At 56.2% G+C, this 24,262-nt stretch overlaps 4 protein-coding genes across 4 annotated transcripts; 2 read left to right on the forward strand and 2 right to left on the reverse strand.

Annotated features, from left to right (window-relative positions):
* Window positions 1-94: 94 nt before the first annotated feature.
* Window positions 95-6,127, forward strand: PHSY_003575 (hypothetical protein; the record flags this gene model as incomplete). Its single annotated transcript, XM_012334194.1, has 1 exon — window positions 95-6,127. One exon carries the CDS (start codon window positions 95-97, stop codon window positions 6,125-6,127), a length of 6,033 nt encoding a protein of 2,010 aa, XP_012189584.1.
* Window positions 6,128-9,803: 3,676 nt separating this feature from the next.
* On the reverse strand, window positions 9,804-15,017 carry PHSY_003576 (hypothetical protein; the record flags this gene model as incomplete). The annotated part of the gene is made up of 3 exons (XM_012334195.1): window positions 9,804-10,279; window positions 10,479-10,859; window positions 10,973-15,017. The coding sequence occupies 3 exons, from the start codon at window positions 15,015-15,017 to the stop codon at window positions 9,804-9,806; spliced, it is 4,902 nt and encodes a 1,633-aa protein (XP_012189585.1).
* Window positions 15,018-15,362: 345 nt separating this feature from the next.
* On the forward strand, window positions 15,363-15,704 carry PHSY_003577 (histone-lysine N-methyltransferase; the record flags this gene model as incomplete). The annotated part of the gene is made up of 1 exon (XM_012334196.1): window positions 15,363-15,704. The coding sequence occupies one exon, from the start codon at window positions 15,363-15,365 to the stop codon at window positions 15,702-15,704; it is 342 nt and encodes a 113-aa protein (XP_012189586.1).
* A 1,116-nt stretch (window positions 15,705-16,820) lies between these two features.
* PHSY_003579 (glycoside hydrolase) lies at window positions 16,821-23,945 on the reverse strand (the record flags this gene model as incomplete). Its single annotated transcript, XM_012334197.1, has 5 exons — window positions 16,821-18,805; window positions 20,895-21,765; window positions 21,867-22,365; window positions 23,621-23,763; window positions 23,844-23,945. The coding sequence occupies 5 exons, from the start codon at window positions 23,943-23,945 to the stop codon at window positions 16,821-16,823; spliced, it is 3,600 nt and encodes a 1,199-aa protein (XP_012189587.1).
* Window positions 23,946-24,262: the final 317 nt, after the last annotated feature.

The following is a 24,262-nucleotide window of genomic DNA, read 5'->3' on the forward strand; positions in this document are numbered from 1 at the left end:
TTCTTCTTGTACGCTTCTTTGAACGTGAACTGTCACTTCGGTAAGCGAGAAAGCTCAAAAAATCAAATAGATGGGGAGGCGTGTGCTCTGCAGCATGAGGAGAGAGGGGCTCAGCCGTCATTTACCAAGATTGCTTGAATCGTCACATTGTGCATCGGCTGGACCGTTTGAAGCAGACACGAACGCGGACCACCCGATTGCGACGAGGTCTTCCGAACGACCAACTACATCACGAGCGGTACCGGCATCGCTGCTCCACGGTGTCATTATCGAGCTGCTCGCTTGCAACCGACACACAGCACAGAGCTTGATCGCATCGACTCCTACCCTGCTCGAAACCATCACCGCCATCATCGGCCCATCCGTTAGCGGCCTCTTCTCGACAGCTGATCCAGCATTGCTCGGTCATCCGACCCATTTTGTCTTCCTTTCCACAGGTCACGTCCCGCCGCCCTTTCATCTGAAGCAAGCTCGCTGCATCCGCGGCAGACGCACCCATCCCCGGCAAACGGTCCAGTGCCTCGCTGCGCCACACGCACCTCGACATCGCCTGACTCGACCACGATCACATCAGACTCGATGCTGCTCTAGACCACTCACCATCCGACTGTCTAGTCCACCAGCCGCATCAGCTCGTCGTCGCGTGCCTGTCTGCGTGCCTGCTCCTATTGCAGCACAGCCGTCCATGTTGGACGCGGCCAGGAGCATGGCGCGCCTTCCTTTCGCTTCCGACAGATGGGCCGACGCTCCCGCTCAGCTCGTCTCGTCTCGTCTCGAGCAAGGCGCCCGTAGCGGCTCAACGCCATCCAGCAGCATCGACTCCACCAACTCGTCATCACGCTGGCCAGAGAGCTCGCTTCGCGCGCTGCCGGACTCGTCATCCACCAGCCATCGTCCAGGTCCGCGCCTCGAACGGGCCGAGAGCTTCATGAGCACCGCTTCCGCCTCATCCAGCATCTCCACGGCAGCGACCATCGCGAAAGCGAGCACAGCCACCATCCGCAAACTACAACGCAGCGACGACGCATCTGCCAAGACCATCCGCTTTGCGAAACACAGGAAGGATCCCGATTCGATCACTCCTTCGTCTTCCGCAGACCGCATGAGCTCCCAGAGCACCGATGGCGCCGATGATAGATCTTCTCCCATCTTTCCTGGCGACCAATCGCAAAGCACCGTCACCACCTCGTTCGACACCACAGTTCGCACTCCCTCCGACTCCCAGCCCCACCGTAGCGCAAACAAGTCTGATCACGAATACGATCCTGCATTACCCAATGGCATCACCCTCAATCTCGTCGAGCCTTCCTCCTTCTTCTCTGATTCCTTATCCGGCGACGACTCTAGCAGATCCATGTCCGCCGCCACATCCTCTCGGCTCACACCTCTTCATTCAGAAGCTTCAGGGTCAATCTCAGCTTCGCGTCGCGGTTCTGATCAGGCAAGCAGCGATGCGGGAGCAAACATGTCGCGCTCCTCCTCGTATCAGAGCGCCATATCCACGCTCGCACCCTCAACCGATTGGCTAGCCCATTCATCGCGCTCACAACGTCTTCACAGGCCTCCGTCGGCCAGCAGCAACAAGCCGGGACACGCTGCAAAGTTTGGTTTGGGCATCCAAACCCGAGGCTCTTCTCAGCCTGCTGATGCATCGATGGCCGCTTCCCGCTACCTGGCCGGGCCTTCGCTGGAGGTCGTACCCGAAGCACGCGAGTCGCCCTACATGGGCAGTCGCACCAGTCAGGCCGCCTCGACGCCAGATATGAACAATCCCTCCGGATTGAGCGTCTCCACCGCCCTTCCACCAAATCGCGAACCCCTTTGGGGCGAGAGCGCTTCTGCCATCTCGCCTGGCTCTGGCGGACGGAGCGCAGGCGTTATGACCTCCTTCTCCTTTCCTTCGAACGGTCCTTCGTCTGCTGGTCTTGCCGACACGTCCAGAAAGTTGAGCCATCCTGGACCGTTGTCCGCCAAGTTCCCACGTTCTCCCGGCAGTGCTTTCCACTCGTCCAACCCCTTCGTCCAGTCTTTTTACCCTTACTCCTCCAGGGCCAGCGACGCAGGCCTCCTGCATGCCTCGAGCTGGTCTCACGCGCCGCCATCCTCTTACGCCGGCTCCATCATCAGCTCGAGCGGAGCTACATCGATGCTGGGTTATTCCAGCCTCAATCCCACCGATCGCGAGGGTATGCTCCATCAACTATTGCTCGACCAAGCACGTGTCGACTGTCAGGAGTATGGCACGTTGAGCTTGGAAGAGGTGGCCGAGGCGAAGCGCGACCTCAAGCACGTCGAACGCAAAGTCCAGAGTCTGCGCACCAAGCTCAAGGTCGAGATCAAGATCCGCGACGCCGCCGTCGCCCTCCGCAAAGCCCATCGTACCACAGCTGCGTCCGCTCATTCGCCCACCTCGTCGATCAATCTCGCCGTCTCGCCCACCTTGTCCACCTTTGCAAATTCCCACACGTCAGGTGGTACCCAACCTTCTAGCGCGCCTTCCTCCGCTTCCTCTTACGCTGCCCGCAGTCGCGCCTTCAGCATATCGACCGGCGAAGCCAAAGCCGACGAGGACGTCCACGTGGCCACTGCCAAGGTCGACAAGGTGGCTCATGAGCTCTTCAAATGGAACGAGCGCGCCAACACGCTCCGTCGCAAGCTTCTTGAGCATCAGGCAGCCACGCTCTCCGAGCGCGTCCAACATCTCGAATCCGACCGCCGCGTGACGGAGGAGAGCCTGCCTACTTTTCCAGCTTCCACCTCCTTCGAATCGCTCGCCCCATCGGCATCCGCTTCTGCTGTCGGTATCAACCGCTACCGCCGCCCCGAACATCGCTACCAGCCTTCCACAGACGAGCCCTACCACCCCACAGGAGCTAACGATCCTGTCCGTCACAATCGTCTTGAGTCCGACATAAGCGCCATCAGTGGCTTCAGCTTTCTCGACGCCGCCGCTCCCGACAAAGTGCGAAGACTTGCAGAGGAACTCGGAAGGAAGCGCGAGACGCTCTCCAAACTCGAAGCTGATCTCGAGTCAGCCCGAGAAGCAGCGCGCCGCAAGGACGAGATCTCGAATCGTCTCACCCAACAGCTCGAGGAGCAGTCGCGCGAGCGAAACCGCACTCTTGAAGAGCTCCGCACAATGACAGAGCAAGTCTCTCGTCAAGAAGAGGCTGCGCGACAAAGGCAAACCCAAGCCGTCAGCGACGCCATAGCCGATGTTGAGCAAAAGATGCAAAGGCAGCTCGAACAGAGCCGCAGCCGCGATCACGAGAGGGACGACGCTTTGGTCAATTCCAAGGCCGAAGTCATGGCCGGCAAGCGTGCCATGACCGACTTGCAATCACGTTTTGACGCTGCACAGAATGAGCTGAAAGCATTGCAGCTACGTGCGGAAGCTGCAGACAAGGCATCGCAGGACCACAGACGTACTTTGGACGAGATGCAAGGCGAATCGACGCGTCAGCTGACACGAGATACGGAAGCCTTGGCGTCGGTTCAGGCGCAACTCATAACGTTCAAATCGGCTCACGACAGAGCCAGCGCGCTGGCTGCCGACCGTGCCCAGGCGATCGCTCAGCTCGAAAAGGACCTCAAGCAGGCCCAAGATGCATTCGGCGACGAAAAGGCCAGGCTTCTCGCAGACCACTCTTCGGCGATCGGTGTGCACCAGAAGCAGCTCGAACAAGCACGCAGCGACCTCAGCTCAAAAGCACAAAGGTGCGCCGATGTCGAAAAGCAGGTGGCTGCAGCTCAGGAGCGCATCGTCGAGTCGGAGGCTCGCGCAGAGCAGGCTGACAGCAAGCTGCGGGAGCTCGAGCTCGCTGTAGGCGCGGAGCGACGCATTATGGCCGAACGCGACGAGCTCTTCCACGCCTTTGAACGTCGTCTGGAGACGGCAGAGAAGCGTCTGCAGGAACAGGACAAGCGATGCGCCAGAATGCTCGGCAAGCTCGAGGGGCGCGAGGAGATGGACGACCTGCTCGAGCGCATCAAGGCTGGTGCCGCCGGCGTCGCGAAGAAGAGCAAGACAGCAGGTCAGGACATCGCAGCCTTGCTGTCCAGCCTCGAGACGCACATTGGTGATCTCGAGCTCGAGCTTGTGCGCGCCAACGAGCAGGTTTCTGCGTCACCGCGTGGCAGTGTGGCAGCCTCTGACTCGTCTGCGTCGAAGCAGCAGCAAGAACAGCTTCAGGCCGGCAATCAAGAGGCTCAACGATGGAAGGAAGAAGTTCAACGTCTCAATGATGCGCTCCAAGCAGAGAAGTCCAGAGCGGCGGAGGCTCCGCCACAGGATCGCAAGCAAGCACAGGAGCTCCAGGCCCGAATCGATTCGCTCACCGAGCAGAACGAAGTCATCAGAGCTGCAGGTGAGCAACGTGCGTTGCAGCTCGAGAAGGAGGTGCAAGGTCTTATGCAGAAGAACGAGGACTCGGATCGCCAGAGCAAGGGGCTCGTCGCTCAACTTCGAGGCAAGATCGAGCAACTGGAGGAACGACACGCTGATCTCGAGAAGAAAAGTCGAAATGCGTCCAGCCCAGCATCTCCAGCCAACTCGATCGATGCATTGCCGCCACGGGCGAGCAAGGCTGCTTCGCCGCTGGGTGCAAAGTTCGCCTCCAATAACAAAGGTGTCGGCAATCTCATCGACAGATTCGGCGGTGGACATAGAGTTGCTTCGGAGTCTCGCGCCGACGACTCTCCCACCATGTTGCACGCGTGCATTCGGTCTGCCGAGAACCTTCGTGCAATGCTGCCAGATATTTCGGCTGCCGCAAAAGGTTCTGCAGATCTACATGCGTTGCGCGACGCTTTCCAGGCAGCCAATTCTCAATCAACCAGCCCCACAGCTGTGAAATCGCCGACATCGGTGCGGTCGACGCTCGGTAGTGCCGATCTACAAGCTGAGCTTGACGCGACGGCGGAGCGTTTACGAAGCACGTTGGCGATCAGCCGCGCAGTGATCGATATGGCGTTGGAGGCAGAAGCAGACAAGGAGAATTGCGGTCCTTACGTGCGAAAAGAAGAGCAGAAAGCCACAAAAGACACGCAGGCAGAAGCGCTGGCGTCACAGCAGGCGCTTGCCACGAGGATCACCTCCTTGACTGCCAAGGTCAAAGAGCAGGCAGATCGCGAGAAGCGGCTCGAGGCGGAAGTGACTGAGCTACGCCAGCAGCTGGAGGAAGCGAATGCAGCTGAACGTGCGCCGTCGTCGCCATCCGGTTTGACGCTGGAAGGCGGATCGATATTGGGCCTCTCTACATCGCCTGCGCGCGTGCCCGACATCAACTCCTTGGGCTTATCGAGAAGTCTCGGCCGCACCAGCTCGAACAAATCGATGCGAACGGTGATGGGCGATAAGCCGAGCCCCAAAATGTTCAACGCTTACCTTCCAGGTGGAGCCACGTTGGCCCCGCCGCGATCACCGGCTGCCATGGACGCGATGCCGTCGCCAACGCGATCCAACACGAGCCTGAATGCGTCGCCATCGATTCGATACATTTCGCCTTTTGCGCCTCCGTCTTTTGACAATCGCACGCATCAGAGACAGGCGATAGAGTCACGAGCCGTAGGTCCAGGAAACAGCACGAATAACACTTCGTTCTCGGACATTTCGAGGGCGGTTGGGATGTCGGACTCTGTATCTTTGCGATCGGTCAGCAGCCCTAGCTCGACGCACCTGGGTCTGCCGAGCTCGGCTGTCAGCCTCGCGGAAACGTCGTTATCATCTGTATCGATCGACCACAGGATTCCAGATTCGAAATGTTCGAACAAGCCGGTCAAGCGAACCATCACGCTCGGAATGGACGTTCCGCAGCTCGTTTCGCGGGTTCGCGAGCTGGAGCGACAGCTCTCGCAGACAGCTTCGATACGCCAGCGCGCTGAGCGGGTGTCGGAGCTGGAGATCGAGGTGCGGAAAGCGAACTTGGCCTACTCGAAGCTGCTCGATCGAATGGAAGCCGAGCGCGATGTCGGGACGCACCAGAAGGTCGAGATGCTCAACGAGCTCAACGATGCCCAGGCCAAGCTGCAGACGACCCAGGCTCAGATGATGCACCGTGCTCAAGCGCAGTCTCCCCTCCTCTCGCCCCTTGTCTCGACAAAGCCCCTGCCTCCTCCCAAGGACTAGCATGGGAGGATCTCATCCCAATCGTCGGTGCGGCTGCCGAACCGGGACGGGCGCTATTGTTGGTCCCGAGCGTCGCCTATAGATTTTTGAAATGCCGCTTATCTGTCTACATACATTACTATCTGCCTCGCACACTTTTCAATCTGTAGACGTTGACTATGCCAGTGTCGACGACGTGGGCAATTTACACATCATAGATCAAGTGACTCTAACCCGGAAGCTCTGCGACGTGGCTCGATCTCGATGAGTCGCACGTTTGAGCGTGTCACATCGCCTGATCTTTCAGCTCTCGACAAGCGAAGCAGGCTTGGCCGTAACTTCGACACAGCAATCGATTTTTGAGAATATCAACACGAAATAGGAAGGCCAGAATAAAAGGGCGCCAAAAAGTCCAAGTGCTTGAAATGTTGAAATCGGGACCCTGTTAGGAGAACGTTCTAACAACGATTTTGAATACACGCTTTGACGAGCGCCAAGAACAATGGCCGCGCGAACCCAGGTTCTGGGATTCACACGCGGGAACCTTCGAAATCATTTCGTATTTGTTTGCTGTTTCGCCGTCGGATGTCGTTTGGCCTGCAGAATAAGAGGATTCTGTTCGGTTCGCCCAGCTTGATCGTCTAAGACCTGCACGCCCAACAAACCTTGCTACGGTTCCGTGAAATTTCCTTGCGCTGACGAAGAAGCACATGCCGCGGATGCTCCCTTTGGCAGCTCATGGACCTTTCATGCCGGGCGCGGAGAAGTTGAAGCCCTGTACCAAGGACGAACAGAAGCGTCTGACAACGGCGCCTTTGTTGGATCTGCATGAGTGACGATACAGGCGCGACGCAACCACTAGAGGGGCAAAGTCCGTCCCGACATTGGCGATTGAAGGAACGCCAAGACTTCGACCAACTGGTGCGGCGGCGCAAACCAGGGGAACGACTGGCTGCCTGCGGAACAGTCGACTGCTGGGTTGCTGTTCCCGCGGGGTGGTTGAGACGTCGAGCGGGATTGCAGAAGCAACAGCCCGTGGGGTCAATGGCGGAGACCCCCGAAAGAGAGTGAGGCTGCAGTATATGCGCGCAATTCAGCCCTCACGCCTTAGAACTCGTGCTTGACCGGGTAAAGCGACATGGGGCGCGGTTCAGAATGTTCTGTAAAATTTAATATAAAACAGCGAACGTAAATCAATTGTTCATTATGACTGACGGGAAACTCAGCCATACCCATTTCTGCAGTGCACAGTACTGGTGTACTGCACCGTGCAGCGGATATTCAGTGCGCCGCGTCTCTTCCGTTTGCTCTGGAAATTCGACGATCTTTTTTTCGAATGTATCAAGGTTCTGTTGGCGATCCTATTGTCGCGTAGATCCTCGCCAAAAATTGGGTGCAGGTTATCGACAGGGATGCCCGGACCTGATGATGGCTGGTCCTTGTCGTCTAGCCACGATCCCGTGTGAACGGTCTCAGTCGCCCTTGGCACTATGAAGTCGACGATCGGAAGTCGGAAGTCTCGCAAGCGAGTCAAGCTCGCGCAAGCCGGGAACTTGTGCCAACCCAACCATGCTGTTCCCCGCCGCGCTATCTGCATCAGCTAGAATTGAAAGAGGGAGGGAGCGCTGATAGGCTTCAAACCTCGCGCTAGCAACCAGCCGAGTCGATCCGGCTCACCTCGCTCCGCACTAGACCGAGTGGGTGAAGGCTGCGATGAGCTCACATGCGATTACATCTTGTTTACCCTGCTAACCGCGTCGTACCTGGCAGGGTGCTAAAAAGCGGAACGACGGGATGCAACGAGAAATGCCATGTGGGCGTGGACGGGTGTGAGAAGCGTCCCTAAGTAGTCGAAGAGGTCTGCACGAGACAGACTGTTTGGTTCCTGAGCCGTCGGATTCCACGCCACACTAGGTCGCCCACGCAAAGTGCATCTCGCATCCGAAACCGAAAACAAGCCACGGGTCAGGGTCTTGACGGGATCATCGGAGTGAGGTTCCACACCGAGCTCGTGGCTCACGCCCACATAAGAGAACTCCGTGTTCTTAATAATGAAAGAATCGACCGAGGCAAAGTGCAAACAAGACTCGTCGGTCTCGAAAAACGCGGAAGCGAGCGTGAAACATACATCCTTCATTCCAGGTCCGAAAGTTGGTCGAGCTCAACGTAACGCGACGCGAATCCAAACTTTGTCAAACTTTGACAAACTTAGGTATTCTTTCTGGATGTCCACCCTTGATTTCCAGTCACAATTCATATTAATGACACGCGAGCTAGTAGGAGAAGAGATACTTTCAGGTTTGTGAAACTTTGAGCAAACTTTGAACAAAGTATCTAGACCCAGAATGGCGCTAACAGCTGAGTACGCTGAAGCTGCAGCTGCCACCCTTATACCACAAATGCGTTGGTGCAGAATTGCCGAACAGCTTCCTCAGCGTCTCAGGGTGCCGCCGCGACGGCGACGCGGTGAGCCACGGGCATGTCATGCGTCCCTCGTGGGAAGAGATCGTCCTATCACCGGAAAATCCTTTTCGAGCTCATACGCCAGTGTAGGTCAAATAGAGTTTGTTGCTAGTTCCACCGCCGTCGGTGCCCAACTCAGCAACTTGATATCCAGTTGGCAATCGCTGCCATGTGGTTACCTTCGGACTGCTATCTGAGCTCTCCGACTGCGCCAGCAATCCTGTGCGTCCGCGTTCGCAACATATTTTTTCCGCTGCAGGGCATGACGAAGCTTTCGGCCCGCGTTTCAGAATCCAAAGACGCAACTGAATACTTCTTGCATGGGTCGATTCGCTTCACTTGTCTTGAAATGCTGAATCTTCCCGTGTCTGCGCTTCATTCCTAATGGCATTCAGATCTGGGTATGTCAAGCAGAAGGAAGCTGGCGAAACAGAAGCGAGACTATTCCCGCTCGTGACTTGACGTCCCGACAGAACTTACCTCAGTCTCCCGTCCGTCGTGGGGAAAGACGATCTGACACCACGATTGCTCGATCAAGACAGACGTCGACAAACGCCGGCGTGGCTGGAGACCATGCCACGTGCGAATCAGGCCGCTATACGACCAGATAAGGAATCCGAGCATGGATCCTAATTGAGGGACTAGTGACAAACAACACATGAATGATGACCACTTCGCAGCAGGTTCCTCTTATCATCAGACCTCATCCTTATGGCGGGACGGATCCTCATTCAGAGTCCCACCCATTAGGTACCTGTGTTTCACACTCGAGACAACTGATTCGTCAAGATCCAGACGTGGTGCAGGGTTCCCGCTAAGTTTGGCGGGCGTGTCTCACCCAGAAGACAGGCATTCTGCTCTCAGACACGGAACCTCGTGGGCGAGTGAGACCCATGATGGAGAGGAAATTATGACTTGTCTTGGTGGAACAAGCAAAGTCGGAGTGCCACAAGGCGTTGGAGTATTAGTGAGACGTGAAACATGTTTGAGAAATCGTAGGCAAGGCTTCCAGCGCATTGCTGCAGTCGTCTGAGCCGACGACAGTGTGGAGTCCCTTGAACGGTCACACCAATGAAATTTACTTACGACTGACGACCGACGAGCTACACCACAGTCTTGTCGTCAATGGTACAGCACGGCCAACGCTTGGTACGAACAGGCAAGAATAGAACAACAGTCTAAGTATTCTAGAATAGATACACAATGGGCGGAACGAAGCAAGGAAAAGATTCTATCAGGACAGGTAGTCCAGCTGCGAAGGACGGACGAAGGGGAGCGTCGCGTTGAGCGTGTATAGGTTCAGGCGACTTGAGCCACCACATGCGATGGTCGAATTGCCGTTGCAGGGCTTGTTGCAGCCACGTCCGAGCGAGTTGGTTTGACCGGTGCTGGGAGCGATCTGAGCCGTGCTGGGGAGCTGCCAAGCACCGTAGCATTCGCCTCCGTATTCGACACCGCACAGAGTCAGGTTCTTGGCATTGCAAGCGCCCAAGCAGCCTTCCACCGTTGCATTGAGCGGCGTGAGTGTGACGTTCAGCACGCGGCTCTGCGTCGAGTCCACGTAGCAGTCGGCAAATCGCCACAGCGCCGCTTTGTTCACTGTGAAGAAGCTCTGCTTCCACTGCGTATCCTGAGCAATGTTGATTCGGTTCGATCCACCGCACATCTGCTTGCTGTCTCCACTGCATGCCATGTTGCAACCGGATTGACCTGAACCGGCAGTCGCAGCACCACCGTTGAGCAGGTTGTCACAGTAGCATTCGTTGGCGTACTCGACACCACTGTATCGGTATCCCTTGGACGAGCAGGTGAGCGAACAGCCAACCGGCGTGTTGGTGGCGTTGTTCTTGTATGCGAGAACGCTCAACGAGCGCACGTTCGAGTCCTGATAGCATCCGAGGGCCGTTACCGTAGCAGGAAGCGTGGCAGACGGCTGTGCACTCGACGTTGTGCTCGTGCTGCTGCTGCTGCTCGAGCTCGAGGTTATCGTGCTGGCGGATGAAGTGGCCGAAGAGGCAGCAGAAGACGTTGTCGACGACGTGGTGCTCGAAGACGTGGTGCTCGAAGACGTGGTGCTCGAAGACGTGGTGCTTGAAGACGTGGTGCTGGAGGATGAAGTTGTGGACGACACGCTGCTGGTCGTGGTGCTCGAAGTAGTAGAAGAAGTAGAGCTTGAAGACGAAGTTGTAGTCGATGTCGTCGTAGACGACGCGGTCGAAGTCGAGGAAGAGCTCATCGTCGTGCTGGTCGCGGATGACGTGGAACTGGTGCTCGTGGCAGCTGCGTTGATCTGATACACTCCAAGGCGGCTGCCACTGCCGCAATATTGCGTTCCATCGCCGGCGCAAAGCTGGTTGCAGTCAGACGCCGGGGCCGTGACTGCATCCGAGCGCATCGTCATACCACAGTAGCATTCTTGGCCGTATTCGACACCGAAAAAGTTGTAGCCAGCGCATGCTTGAGAGCACGAGGTGATGGACGTCTTCGAGCCCAGTTGTGGCACTTTATCGTTGATGACACGGTTGGCAGTGCTGTCGACATAGCAGCCGAGCGAGTTCCAGCTGCCTACTTGAGCAGGCTGCGAGACCATGGCTACCTGGGCGGCATCCGAGTAAACGGACAGTCTGTTACTACCACCACAGATCTGCGAAGAGTCCGCATTGCACGGCAAGTTGCAATCGGTATCGGGTTGGATCGAGGATCCTCCGGCCAGGGCGTTTCCACACCAGCATTCTCCGTAGTACTCGAGACCAGCAATCGAATAGCCTGCAGATGTGCACGCAGAGCGGCAAGCTTGGACTGTTCCACCTTTGGCGCTGAACGGCAAAGCACGGCGAACGGTCGAGTCAGAGTAGCAGCCCTTGTAGGCGGTGTTGGACGGAACTGTCGATGTTGGTGCGGCAGCCGAAGACGTGCTCGAGGCTGTGGAGCTGGATGAGGACGAGCCCGAGGCCGTGGAAGTGCTAAACGCCGATGCGGTCGTCGTGGTAGAAGCCGGAGGCGGAACGCCGCCGTTTACATTCCCGTTGAGAGCGTACAGGTTTAGTCGGGATGGTCCACCACAGTATTGGTTCCTGTTGCCCTTGCAAGTCATGGAGCATCCGGTTTGGTTGAACTGAGCTGCAGCGCCTAGGGCGTTGCCGCAGTAGCACTCTTGAGCATACTCGACACCAGCCAGCGAGAAACCTCTCTGAGAACAGAAGCTGACGCAACTGTCCACCGACATGGCTGTTGAGCTTGTGTACGCAGCTCCAGAGAGCGATCGATTCTGCTGGGCGTCAGATACGCAGTCGACAAATTGGTAGTTGCCAGAGCTTGGCGCAGTCTGGGGACCTGTGTATGCCCCAGGTGCGAAAGTACCCGTGGCCGCGTTGTAGGTGGTAGAATCATAGAAGATGTTGAGATAGCCACTCGCGCCGCAGTACTGGGTTGAGTCGCCCACACAGGGATAGGTGCACATCTCGTCCGAGACCTTGAGCTTCGGATCTGGCACGCTAGCTCCAGCCCAGCATTCCTGAGCGTACATGGTGCCCACGAAGTTGACGCTGTTCCCTTGACCCATAGCCAAGGTCTGGCATTGTCCGTTCTCGAAAGTGTTCTTATTCGAGGGAGTCAGCTGGGTGGGAAGCGTTCCCCCGTTCGCCTTGTTTGCGAAGCAACCCAGGTACTGGTATCGTGCTGTTCCGTTGACATCACCCGGAAATGTTGTTGCATTCAATGGTCCCACCTGTCGTGAGACAATACGCGCCGACATGTTGACAAAGTGGACGCCAAAGTTGGGGTCGTTACCATTGAGGACCCAGGCACTGGAGACGTTGTAGGGGGCGACGTTGACCTGCGATACGGGCGAGGAAAGTTGCACGGCGGCCGATTCCGTTTCGCCTGGCTCAAGAGCTTCGCCTTCGGTCAGATCGCCAGTGGGGTTGGTTGCGTGGAAAAAGTCGCTAGTCGGCGGCTTGCTCTTACTGATGATGAGGGCAGATTCTCCATCGTTGGTCACATGAAGAGATTGAACGGAGATCGAGCCAGCCAGGCTGTTGCCATAGTCCATGTAAGGCACATTTTTCAACACCGTTCCATCGTACTGGTCGGTCGAGTACGTGAAGACGGCAGCGCCTGCTGCACTTCCGGTGATGACCACAGTCTGATTGCCACCAGTCGTGAAAATCTTGAGAGAGGCGGTAAAGGATCCTTTCACAGTGGGGTTAAAGTTGATAACCAATGCAGTGGAAGACTGGTTAGCGATGGCACTTGGCATCGCGTAGAGGGTGAAGTTACCTGTGGTGGTCTTCTTGTCCATCTCTCCATCAACGTCACCAGCAGGAGCTGGTGTGTTGTTGTCATCATCATCGTCAACCTCGCCGTAAGTCTCATCAAAGTCCCACGAAGTAATTGTCAGGGGTTGCTGACCAACATTGCTGAGAGAGATCGACTTGTTGAGGCCGCCAATCGAGTCTGCCGCGCCAGGAACGAGACCGCCAAAGGCGACGTTGTTTGGGGTCACCGCGAAAGATGGGCCGCTGGTCACCGCGTTACCACGCAGGATCACGGGAACGGTGTTGACGTAACCATTTGCGGAGTTGGTCGTGTTGAACGTCACAGTGCCAGCGACGACACCGGCAGCGGTCGGAGTCCAGGTCACATTGAAGGCGAAGGCCTGGTTGGCCATCAAAGGCGTCGTCGGGATCGTAGTCGTCTTGAATACTGCATCCGAGATCTTGACGCTCGATACTTGCGTGTTGATCACGGCCTGACAGGTGACTGGCAATGTAGAGCTGTTGCCGATCGTCACCGTGCCAAAGTTGACGGACGACGTGCAGTTGAGAGGAAGGTTGATAGGCGCACCAAAGGCAGCAACGTAGCCCTGTGTCGACACGATGAACATCCTTCCGTTGCCTGGGACGGGACGCTGATACTTCGCGCCACCAGCCGGGATGTTTCCCGCGAAGATTCTGTGCAAGAGGCCGTCAGCAGCGGGGATAGCCCTGTAAGCACGCAAGTTACCGTTTTGGGTATCAGTGACCCAAAGCAGACCCGTTCCGGCTTGTCCATTGTTGGAAGTGGTAGTGGTGTGTCCTACACCTCGAATGTTGGTCGATGCGTCCTCGGTCTGACCGACCTGGGCAAAGTTCGGATTGCCGCTAGCATCGGTGCCAAACTTGAGCGCAAGTGTCGGTTGGCCCGTGGAGGAAATGTAGACGTAACCGCCTTCGAGTGGATACGCACCTGCCGTGGAGAATGACTGGCCGCCAAGAGGAATGGTCTGAAGGTTGCCGTCACCGCCGCCATTGCCGGTCTTGTATCCTCCCAGGTTATCGGCGTTCATGATGTAGGCCTTGGCGTTCTTGCCGTTGGCGATGGCGATACGACCAACATTGCCAGCAGAGAAGCCTTTGGGCAAGAAAGCTACACCTGAACTGCCGAAATCTTGGTCTGCTGCATCGATGGCTCGATAATCTGAAGGCGCGAAGAAGTCGACCGCAGTCAAGTTTCCGAGTTGCATCTTGACTACGGACATGGCAAGAGCACCGGGGGGATTGCGTCCGAGACGAGGGAGATTTCCCAGCTCTTCGCCAAAGCCGTTACCGGTCACGAACCACATGTTGGTGCCGTCGTACGAGAGACCTCCACCAGCCTGCCAGACGCCGGAGCCGGTCTTGCCATAGGGTCCTGACTGAGTACTGAACGAGGTGACGTACTTTCCAGAGCTAGCGTCCATACCGACTATCCATCCGGTGTAGTTGAAGTTGTCGCAGTGGCCACCGAAGCCGGCGTAAACGATACCGTTGGCCAGAAGCAGGCCGGTGCGCTGCAGGTTTTTGCCACCTTCAAAGTACTGATCAGGGCGATTGCCAGCTTGGGTACCTTGAAGATCGACGGGAGGGAATCGGTCCTGTAGTGTTACGGGGTCGACACCGTAGAAGCGATAACGACCATTGTCGAGACCGCTGGTGGTGCCGTCGGCGTACGTCTTGGACCAGAAGTAGAGGGTGTTGCTGGAAGGATCCAACACGGGCGTTCCCGTGATACCGATGTTGGGCGTCAGATCTGCGCATTTGGTATCGACTGCAGCAAAGGGAGAGTTGACAGTGCGTTGTTTGCGAATCGCACCGGTGGCAGCATCAAGGACGCTGACGATGTTCTTCTCCGAGGCAACAATGACGCTCTGAGAACCGCCGGACGGCGTGTAAGTGATTGGCTGGGCGAGGATCTGATCACCCTGCGACGGCTGAGCGTTCCACACCTGGCCGAAGGTGGGGCCGCCGACGATGGCGGGGTCGAAATTGTACCCTTCCAGGTAGCCTGATTGACTCGGAAGGCAATTTTCCATCAAGCAGTCGCCAATACCATAGGAGGAGGGCGAGTCAACTGCCCACGTCGATGGGACTCGCGTGGACAAGAGTGCCGCGAGGAGCGACAGGCTCTTTGGGAAAATGGCCAAGCGCATCGTGCAGCGAGTTGAGGCGACAGCGATACTGGCACGTTATTGCGGATATGAAGGCTCAGGCTCCTGTTGGCAAGGGCTCGATGATGCTAATGTTTGGAGGAACGCATTGGGGGGACCTAGCGATTGTGACCTCGACCTTATAAGCCGGAGGGGAGAAGAGATAATGAATCTCTAACGCATGAATTCCGTGTGATACAGGCAGGTAGGAGAGCCACAACAGCAACTTTCAGAAGCGGCAGCACGTCCATGAATCTACGTTCGCCAGGTTCGTGCCAGCATGGCGCCACAGGCGCAGGAGCAACGGACGTCTGCCAGATCGCGAAATAAGGAACGGGAAGGACTCACATGTTGCAAGATCCCGCTCGTTGCAATATGATCCACTGTTCAGATGCGAAAGATAAGCTTCGAGAAGACCGGAGGGGGAAACGTCGAGCTCCAACACAGCTGGATCTATGTGAGCCCAGTGAGCATCTCAGACATGGGATCGGAAGCTGCTTGTCAGCTCGAAGGGAGGGAGGAGCAAAGAGTCACGACGAGAAGGAGAAAGAGAAGGTGAAGGAGAGAGAGAGAGAGGAAGACGAGCGGGACTGTGGATGCAGCTTTCGGCAGCAGGGAAAAACCCCCAAAAAGCCAGTTGTGTCCATTCGTGCTGGCGTGTTCGCCCAAGCGGCACAAACCCAGTCATGAGCGGGGGCAAGCGGCATTTAAACCGTGGCTTGCTCGGTTTCCGGGTAGAGGCGAACTTGCGCACCACGGAAAAGGAGGCCGACGAAAACTTTCGCCTGACGAACACCCATTTAAATATTTTCTAAATTTTCGTCTGTCTATGGTTTCATTCTAACGCACAAGAATTTTCCTGGATTTCCTGGGCGCTCTAGTTTTCGTTGCCGAATTTACTGGGTGCCGGCGACCGGGAGGGATGAGCTTGTACGTTGCCTTAAGCGTGCCCACTGCTGCGCAGGGAGCTGTTGCCGTCAACTTCAAGCTCGCAGATGCGTCGTATCGGCAGCACGAAAGACGCTGGCATTCAATCATCGTCAGCGGACAAAGACGTCCGTGTAACTCTGGCTGATCGCGCCTTCGAGCCGAGCGGGCTAGAGCGGTCCCGTTTCCGGCCCGCTTGGTAGGTGAAGAAGGTGAGACACTTCACGCTCAGGAATCTCAGAAATCTTCTTGCAAATCTCCCCGCGTCAGACATATGCACGACCGATGTGCGAATCAAGGTCGGAGATTGATCGAGTCCATCAGAGCAGCACGTTCTCGGGCTCTTGGGCGCAAAATTTTCAGCACCAGTAAGCAAGAGATTCTTCGATGAATTTCAAACGAACGTCTTGCGTGTCCGATTATTGATCAGTAAGCGAAAAGCAAAGGTAAGGACGACGAGAACTCGAGACGATGATAGTGGAACCCTTCTCGGTGTCAAACGAGCACAAGCAAGCGGCGCGTTCGTCTGCGTAACCAACTTCGGAGGGAAACACATGATCATTCCTGGGGGCGGCAGATTTACGTAGCAAAGAGAAGCAACAAATGGCCGAAGGTACATGGTCGAGCGACGCTCGGCGATGGACTATTGCCAGATACTGACAATCAAGAGCTGAACGTGACCCTTTGGGCGGGACTGGGAAGAGGTGGTCTGTGTGAAAATGACAGTACTGTGAGAGAAAACCCGGATGAGACAATGGGCGAGAACAAAGATGTTGGTGGCGTCGGCGATGTCTGGAAGAGGACGTAGGACGGCGCGATACTACGGGGGCATACGAATCGTCAAGACGCTATGATTGTGCGTTCCAGGTTCTGCGAGCTTCAGTCTGCAGACTTGAAAGCGACTGCGACCTGCGTGGAGATGGCGCCGGTCGGGACAAGATCGGCGTCATCGCGTCTGCTAAGTTCAGGAGCATCCGATACAGACCCGCCGATGGTCTGCACCTCTCGACGAGCGTTGGGAACAGCGTATCGCGTGATGACAAGGTTCCTCATTACCACCCATCCACCTCGGCCCGAAGGATTGATGAATCGGAGCCCGTCGATCTTCTTGAATCCAAGGTCGAGAAGTCCGGTAGCGTGGATCATCTGATCGCCAGCATTGAGGGGAACTGCGACCGGATCGGTGCATTGCCCCACAACTTGGCCGTTGCGCAGACCGCAGACAGACAAAGTGTCTCCCGCCTGCATGCTGTTGACAAACCAGGTTGCCAAGTCGATGGACTCAAGGTCAAATACGAAGCCAGCAGCATTCCACTGGAATTGGTTGTTGCCGTACCCGCGAGCCATGCCAAAGAAGCCATCAGTGGCCAACTTGGTTGCATCGAGTTGGTTCCACTGGTTGTTGTGGATGTACCATTGAAGGTTACTAGGGTCGGTGAACCCGATCAGCTTACTCGTCTGGTATTCGTAGTGCGTTTCGTCATAAGCCAGTCCCTTCGAGCTCCAGGGCGTGGCGAAGTCGCTTCGCTGGTCGGCGGTCTTGAAGTCTTCGATGCATCGAACACCGAATGTGCTGCTGTCGCTACCAGTGCACGTGGGCGGGGTTATCTGAGGCTTGGTGTTGACGTAGGGAGCCACAGCGTTGCTGCCGGAGGTGACGTACTTCCAGCTGGCAACCACGAGCTTGTTAGGGCCGCAGTTGGTGTTCCTGCTTGCATCCAGGTCCTTGGTCCAGTACTGGCACTGCCAAGCGTCCTTTCCGTTAGCGCGCAGGAGGAAGAGACTGAACATGTTGCAGTTCAGCTTGATGCCCGACACGTCATCGGGCTGTCCACCAGAGGTGATCGACTTGCAGGTAGAAGCGCAGAAGCTGGGGTCAATGGCAGTGGTCATGGGACCAGGTGTACGGGCAAGGACATCGGCGTGGAACTTGCCAGCAGCAGTCTGCACATCGTCGCCATCCGCAGTCAGACCCTGTGGGGCACAAACTCCCCAGTCTCCCGTAGGGCCAGAGAAGCCATCGACTGCGGCCGGCACAAAGGCGTCCTTGTTGAAGAACTTCACCGAGGTCTGCACAACGTTGAACTTGCCATTGTTCGTCCACTGACCCTTGTTGGTAGCATCGCTGGCCGCGAGCTTGAACGAGTAGTACAAGCACTTGGTCTGGTAAGCGGCATCGGTGGAAGGGCTAGGGCACGTGTTAGCGTCGTACTTCTGAGTTGGGACACGCTCGCGCCAGATTGCGAAAGAAGCACAGCTCGAGAGACTGTCGCACTTGGCCTTGCAGACGTTGGGGTCGTAGCTGTTGTAGGTGACGACGCTGAGCAAGCCGTTCTTGGGTCCAACAGAGTTGGTACCTTCATAGATGGGGAGTCCATAGGTTCCAAGGGCGCCCGAGGCAGCCTGCCAGGGCTGGTAGCTCTGGAAAGCAGACACGGTGCCTGGAGTGATGTCCGGGTTGGTTTGCGCGAAGGAGGAGAATGGCTGGCAGGAGCCCTGACGCTTGCGGAGAGGGATCACGGTCGGGGTACTTCCGTCGGCGGTGACGCTCTGCTGGATTGACAGCGAGGTGGCAACAGCGGCAAGGTTGACAGAGGTGGAGACAACTTCCACAGGAACGGCAGTAGGGGCCGGGAGATCCAAGAAGTCGCCGATGTCGATCTCTCCGATCACATCGGGGGAAGGGGCAGCGAGCGCCAGAGGCAAGAGTGCCAAGAGGGCGGAGAGGGAGAGGCTGAGCTTCATGGTCTCTTTAGTGAGGCCTTGATTGGTGTGATGATTGATGATGAGGACAAGATCGATGGGGTATCCGTAGAACAGGCTGTACTTATAGACAAAGACAGAGCTTCCGCGACGTTGCTGCTCTGCCTCGATTCAGCCTCTGATTCAGTTTGTGGATCTGCTTGACCGTGCGCATTGTACTGTCTGCGATGGATGCCTGCAACAGTCAGGGTTTTCTTCTTCCCTGACGGCAGCGCGGGAAGGCTCATCGAGCATGTGCGAGCCTCAGTCACTACGACGATTCTTTGCGACTGAATAAGCTTCACTCAAGAAGCGATGCCTCGTGGCCACGTCTACTGCTCTGCAATATCTTCTCAAGGCATCATCTCCCGCAAGGACACCACACAAAGCTGAGATTTCGTGCACAAGCCCGTCATGCTCCTCGGGCTTACTATTTGACATCCGCATCCCGTGATCCATGAAACCTATTGACGGGCCGCAGCGAGCATGAAATGAGGAGCATCGAGGAAGCAAGGTCTGGGCTGCGTGGGAGAATCCGTCCGACTTTTTCTAGCTTCCCTTGTAATTTATCCCTGGCCCGTCATTCAAGATCCGCTCGCAGCACATGAGGAGGCAATGATGGACAAAGTGGTCGGCATGAACGACTCAGGCGCCACATTCTGCCCACAAAGGGGTCCCGTGGGGCTGACGAAGAGGACCGGGCTCGGGATGTCTCCGGTGCCTGGACAGGAACGAGCAACGGGTTTGGATTTGTCAGTGGTTGCACGATCTCAGAGAGACTGCAATCATCTCCTAGTCCCATTTACTCGGCTGTGCTCGATCGTCCGAATCTATGGTAGCCACACTTGCAGATTTTGCCTGGAGAATTTTCTTTGCCTCGTCATACTCAAGAGCTGACGACAGGCACGAAGAACCTCAGATTGGACGAACACGGAAGATGCAGTTGCGCAATGCCTCAGGATTGTCGGAACTTCACAGTCTCTGCGAGAACTTGTGTAATGCGCAAGGCGTTGTCAAGGAGACGCGGGTTCGGAGCCCGACTGGCCCGTGACACAGCGACCAGTTGACGGGCACATGCCTCTTCAAGCTGCTCAGTCTGTCTACATCTACATATGCTGATCTGGACAGGGACGGATAAAGTGGGCGGAGTTTGTGCCGCTTTCTTTCTCAAAAATCGTGCGGTAGGCGTTTACTGCCTCCGCATTTTGGGAAGAGGGCGGAGGTGGCTGAGGGGGAGGTTATTTGCTTCTTGTAGCTAGGTACATTAATATCATCAATCGACCTGCGCCACCCTCGAGATGCAGCTGCTGCTTGTAGGGCCCGTCTCAAGGAGATGAGCGTTCGATAGGTCTGCTCACGGGAAGAGCCACGGGAGACGGATTCAGAATGCTTCTCCTTACAGCGAGAGAGGCCAGGCTATTGCTCTCGCTGCCCCTCTTGTCAGACTGAGCCAGAGACTGTTGCACCTCTGTTAGCTGGCATGTGGGCAGTCGAATTTGCGCGTGTCGAGTTGAGTGACAAGTTGATGCGCTAGAAAGCTTGTACAAAGTGACACGAGACCGAGAGATCAAGGTACCGTGCCTCAGACGCTAGCGCAGCCTGATATTCGAGAGCGACTTGGCCAGCAAGGTAAGTCCGAAGCGGAGGGAAACTTCGTCAAGTACGGTCAGGCGCTCTCATGCTTCAGAGGGCGTCAGCGATTTGACTTTGAAAGACCGATCGTGGTGGTCGAGCCCGGGTCCCGCCAAACTCGTCGATATGCGCGATCCCGCTGCAGGTCCCCGCTTGGCACAGGACTCAATGGATAGTCCGAAAGTCCCGCCGCTCGAGCTGAGACCTGTTCCTGCAGATCAGCCATCCTAGGCCGAGTGCCACCAGAGACATCGCCGGGCATTTCCGAGACAATGCGCTGAGAAGTGGAAATTTGTGATGGGGGAACGGTGATTCCTGCGTGGCTGCACGGGACGAAGTCCTCAGTTTATCCTCAACATACTCTTCTACCCACCGTCCACGAGCGGTTCAGCTTTTCCGCGCGAGAATTCGGTCGTTTTGAGACGAATCTTTAAAGGTTCTATCGGTGCTCTATTGGTACACAGGGATTGGTTCCGAACGCGTGAAACGAAGGAGGGGAAGCTGAAAGAGGAACAGCCGGCACGTTTCGACGCAGCTGCTAGCATTTTTGCCACATCTTAACATAGTCGACGGCCATACCTCGCTTCTTTGGGTCCTTGGGCCATGTGTTAAACCACGATTCGCGAGCGCTCCAGAAGTCAGCCCGTGGGTTGGCGCCCGAGTTGGACCACGGCTTGTCCGGCGTCGCCACGTCATTGTCAGCAAAGTAGCCGTTGGTGCCGCCGACGGCGACGTTGAGAATAAGATAGAAATCCTGATCAAAGGGCGCGATCTTGGCATGCTTGCTCGCCTTCCATGGATTGTCGACTACGGTGCCGTTGCTTGTAGAAGTCTGAAAGTGCGAAGAAGACCACATGTCGCGATCGAACTTCTTCTCGAGAACTCTGCGGGCTCGACTCCCCCTCCACGTCCAGATGGAGTCCTCATCCCATTCAAGGCCAAAGGTCTCGAACCCATCGTAAAAGTAGTTGCGAAGGATTTGTGAAACTGCGGTTGTGCTGTACCAATGATCTTGCTCCGAGTTAGGTCCGTAATGAAGTGTCGATCGGATCACATTGCCAAAGTAGTCGCGTCGCGACTTGACAATGTTACCTTTGGACTCGACGATGTCGATCTCCCCTGAGGCGGGCCATTCTCCGTACGTGTTGTCCCGCGGCATCATCCAGATGGCGGGCCAAGTCCAGTCGCCCTTGGAAAGCTTGGCGCGTACTTCCACACGGCCGAACTTGATGGAACGAGTGCCTCGGGTCGTCAGGCGTGCGCTCTGAACAGGTGGTAAGATGGTTCCAATGGTCGAGTTGGAGGTCGCCGCGCAATTCGCATCTGTTCGGTTCGAGGCTGTGCAGGTACCCGCTTGCGTCAGGTTAAGCTGGTATCCGTTGGTGATAGCGGCCATACCAAGCTGGTCCGAGGTCAGGGTCGGTACAATGTAGAGATGTCCATCCTCGGTCTGTGCGTCAGACGGATAGCGAGAAATGAAGAGGGCACGTCGCGGCAAGGTCAGCTGCATGTTCATAATTTGGTTCTGTTCAGTTGGTCTATGTCACTTACGAAGCTGTTGTTAAGCGAGTCGGTGGTCCATTGGAACTCGTGGTTTCCGAAGCCGCCTGTCTGAAGTTCGTGCTTCCAAACGGAAGTATCGAGCGGTCCGTCAAAGTTGTCTTCCAACACAAGACAGTAGTTGTTCTTCTTGACGCTGAGAAAGCCTTGCACGAGGAAGCCTGCACCTGCGAGGACACCAATTGTTACTCCGACAAGGAAAAAGATGTAGTTGCGACGGCCTGCTCTTTTACCAGCACGGCTCTTGGTCCACACCGTCTCCGAGAGGAGGCTATCCGTTTCTTTGAGGCGAGTTGAGCGAAAAGATGGTCTCTTGCACTCTGCAATCGGCGTCGAGCCAACCGCTGGCGAGTCGAAGCCAGTGTATGATTGGCTATAGTGAAGTCTCGGGCTCCAGCTGGCTTCGCCCGACTCGGAGTTGGCAGACGAAGCATGAAGCCCTGGGCTGGAGATACCTTGAAGCTGGACCATTTTGAGCTGATTGTCACGTCTGCGCAGAGGAGATTGCTGGCTGAGATTCGGGAGCTGGTTGGGGGTTAGGACAAGTGTGGCGAGCTCCAGGCTCGGTCGCTATTTAGGTCTGAGGAGGCTTCAGCTCAAGCACAAGAGCGAGTACAGCGATAAGGAAGTGAACAGCAAGCTGTTTCCCACCAAGTGCCGCTGCTCGGCGCCAATGTGAAAAGGAACGGCGAAGATTGCTGCTGTGGTCTGCTGAGCCCAGTCCCGGAAACACTGCATCGAAAGTTCTTCACAAAGATTCCATCAAGTCGGAACTATAGACTAATCTTGCGTTCGTGTCCAGCTTCTGGACATTGGATGCAGATACAGCATCTGCGCCAAGTTGCGAGCGTACGGAATCCAGCAAAGGAGGGACACATAGTCCCAAAGTCCCAATGCGCGGGACGATGTGTCTCGTTTGCAGTCCCGTCCCTTATCGCTGAGCGAAACGCAGGCCAAGGAGACAGAAGTGACGAAGGCACGTCAAGTTCGAGCGCGGATCGACCCTGAGATAGAGTGAATTCTTCAATTGATGCTAGAAACGAGCGAGCATAGCGAATAGAAGGCTGTACGTGGGGTCGGGCTGCAGACTTGGAAGAATCTGGTGTGTTTTCCAACTGTGCCCGCGTCGGCCGTGCGGGCCGCGCTGTGTGACAGTTTACGGTTTCACCCGCTGCTCGCCATCCGGAAATTCAAAAGCTAAGAGAATGGCTTCGCAAACAAAACCTTACGCGCTTTTTTTTCATTACCTCATTTACTGGGAAAGAAATATCTACTGCTGGACCCATATTTACACGCGTGGGTGTAAGAGCGCTGCCTCCCGAACCGGTCCCGAGGTATGCGACTGAAACATGTCTGTTAGCTGTAGTCTTGCGGGGACAGGCCATGATTCCTGCGCCCAGAGAGCGGGGGCTGCGGGCTTGGTTCTTCTACGCCCTCCATGTATGGCGCCTGCGGATGGGCAACGGCCTCACGCCTACGCCGAGTGCAGACTCGACAGGTAGCACGCGTTCTGGGCTTGAACGGCGATGCAAGATCCCGTCGGATGCCCAGGCGCACCGAAACGCACTAATGTCGTCTACTAGAGAGCTCGTGCTGCCTCATCCTGAACGCCCTGACCTTCCTCCTCCTCGACCAATCAGCAAATGACACTGTCGCTGCCAACCATACCCACTTTTCAGAGAACAAGAAAGCAACCTTGGCCAGCATTTGGTTTTGTGTTCCCACAGCGGGAGTCTGACGCGTACACGGGACGGCCGCACCATGGGTATGCATCCAGGGCGCGCGTCTCGACCAGAAGCATCCACCACCAGCGATCAATCAGTCGATCCTGGTCCTTGGTCGGCGCAGAATACCTTGTAAGCGGCACTGAAGCAATCCTCACGGCAATCTGGCGACCAGTGAGTTTGCGGTCTCACGCGGTCCCGTTCGCCATGAGCATCCAGCTGGTCAATTGTGATGAGCACTCACACTTTCGTTGGAAGCGTTGGTCCCGTCTGGTGCGTTTATCTCGAATGCCCTCTCTGGATTAATGCAGACATAGGACCATCGATAACGACCGTCGGGTTCCATGGTCCCGTCCGTCGCAGAACTCTCGCGAATTTGCTTGTGCATGCTGTAGGGCTCTGCTGCTTATCGGACTGTAGTACTTCAACAATCCGGCTGAAAGGTACCTTGGCCCGTTCGAGCAGGTGCTGCGTCGAAAAATCGAGTTCGACGTCTTCGCAGCGAGCAAAGCTAGAGAGCGGCCCGTGACGGTTTGCTCGCTTCAACGACGTGTGATCCATAGTTGCACAGGGTCAGACACGGCTGCTCATACAGCTTGCGCCAAAGGGTCAATGCTTCCTCGGCATACAAGAACCGAGCCGTTGCGATTTCCTCCTCGACTT

Source organism: Pseudozyma hubeiensis, assembly GCF_000403515.1.
Source record: "Pseudozyma hubeiensis SY62 DNA, scaffold: PHS36, whole genome shotgun sequence".
Taxonomy (NCBI): Eukaryota; Fungi; Basidiomycota; class Ustilaginomycetes; order Ustilaginales; family Ustilaginaceae; genus Pseudozyma; species Pseudozyma hubeiensis.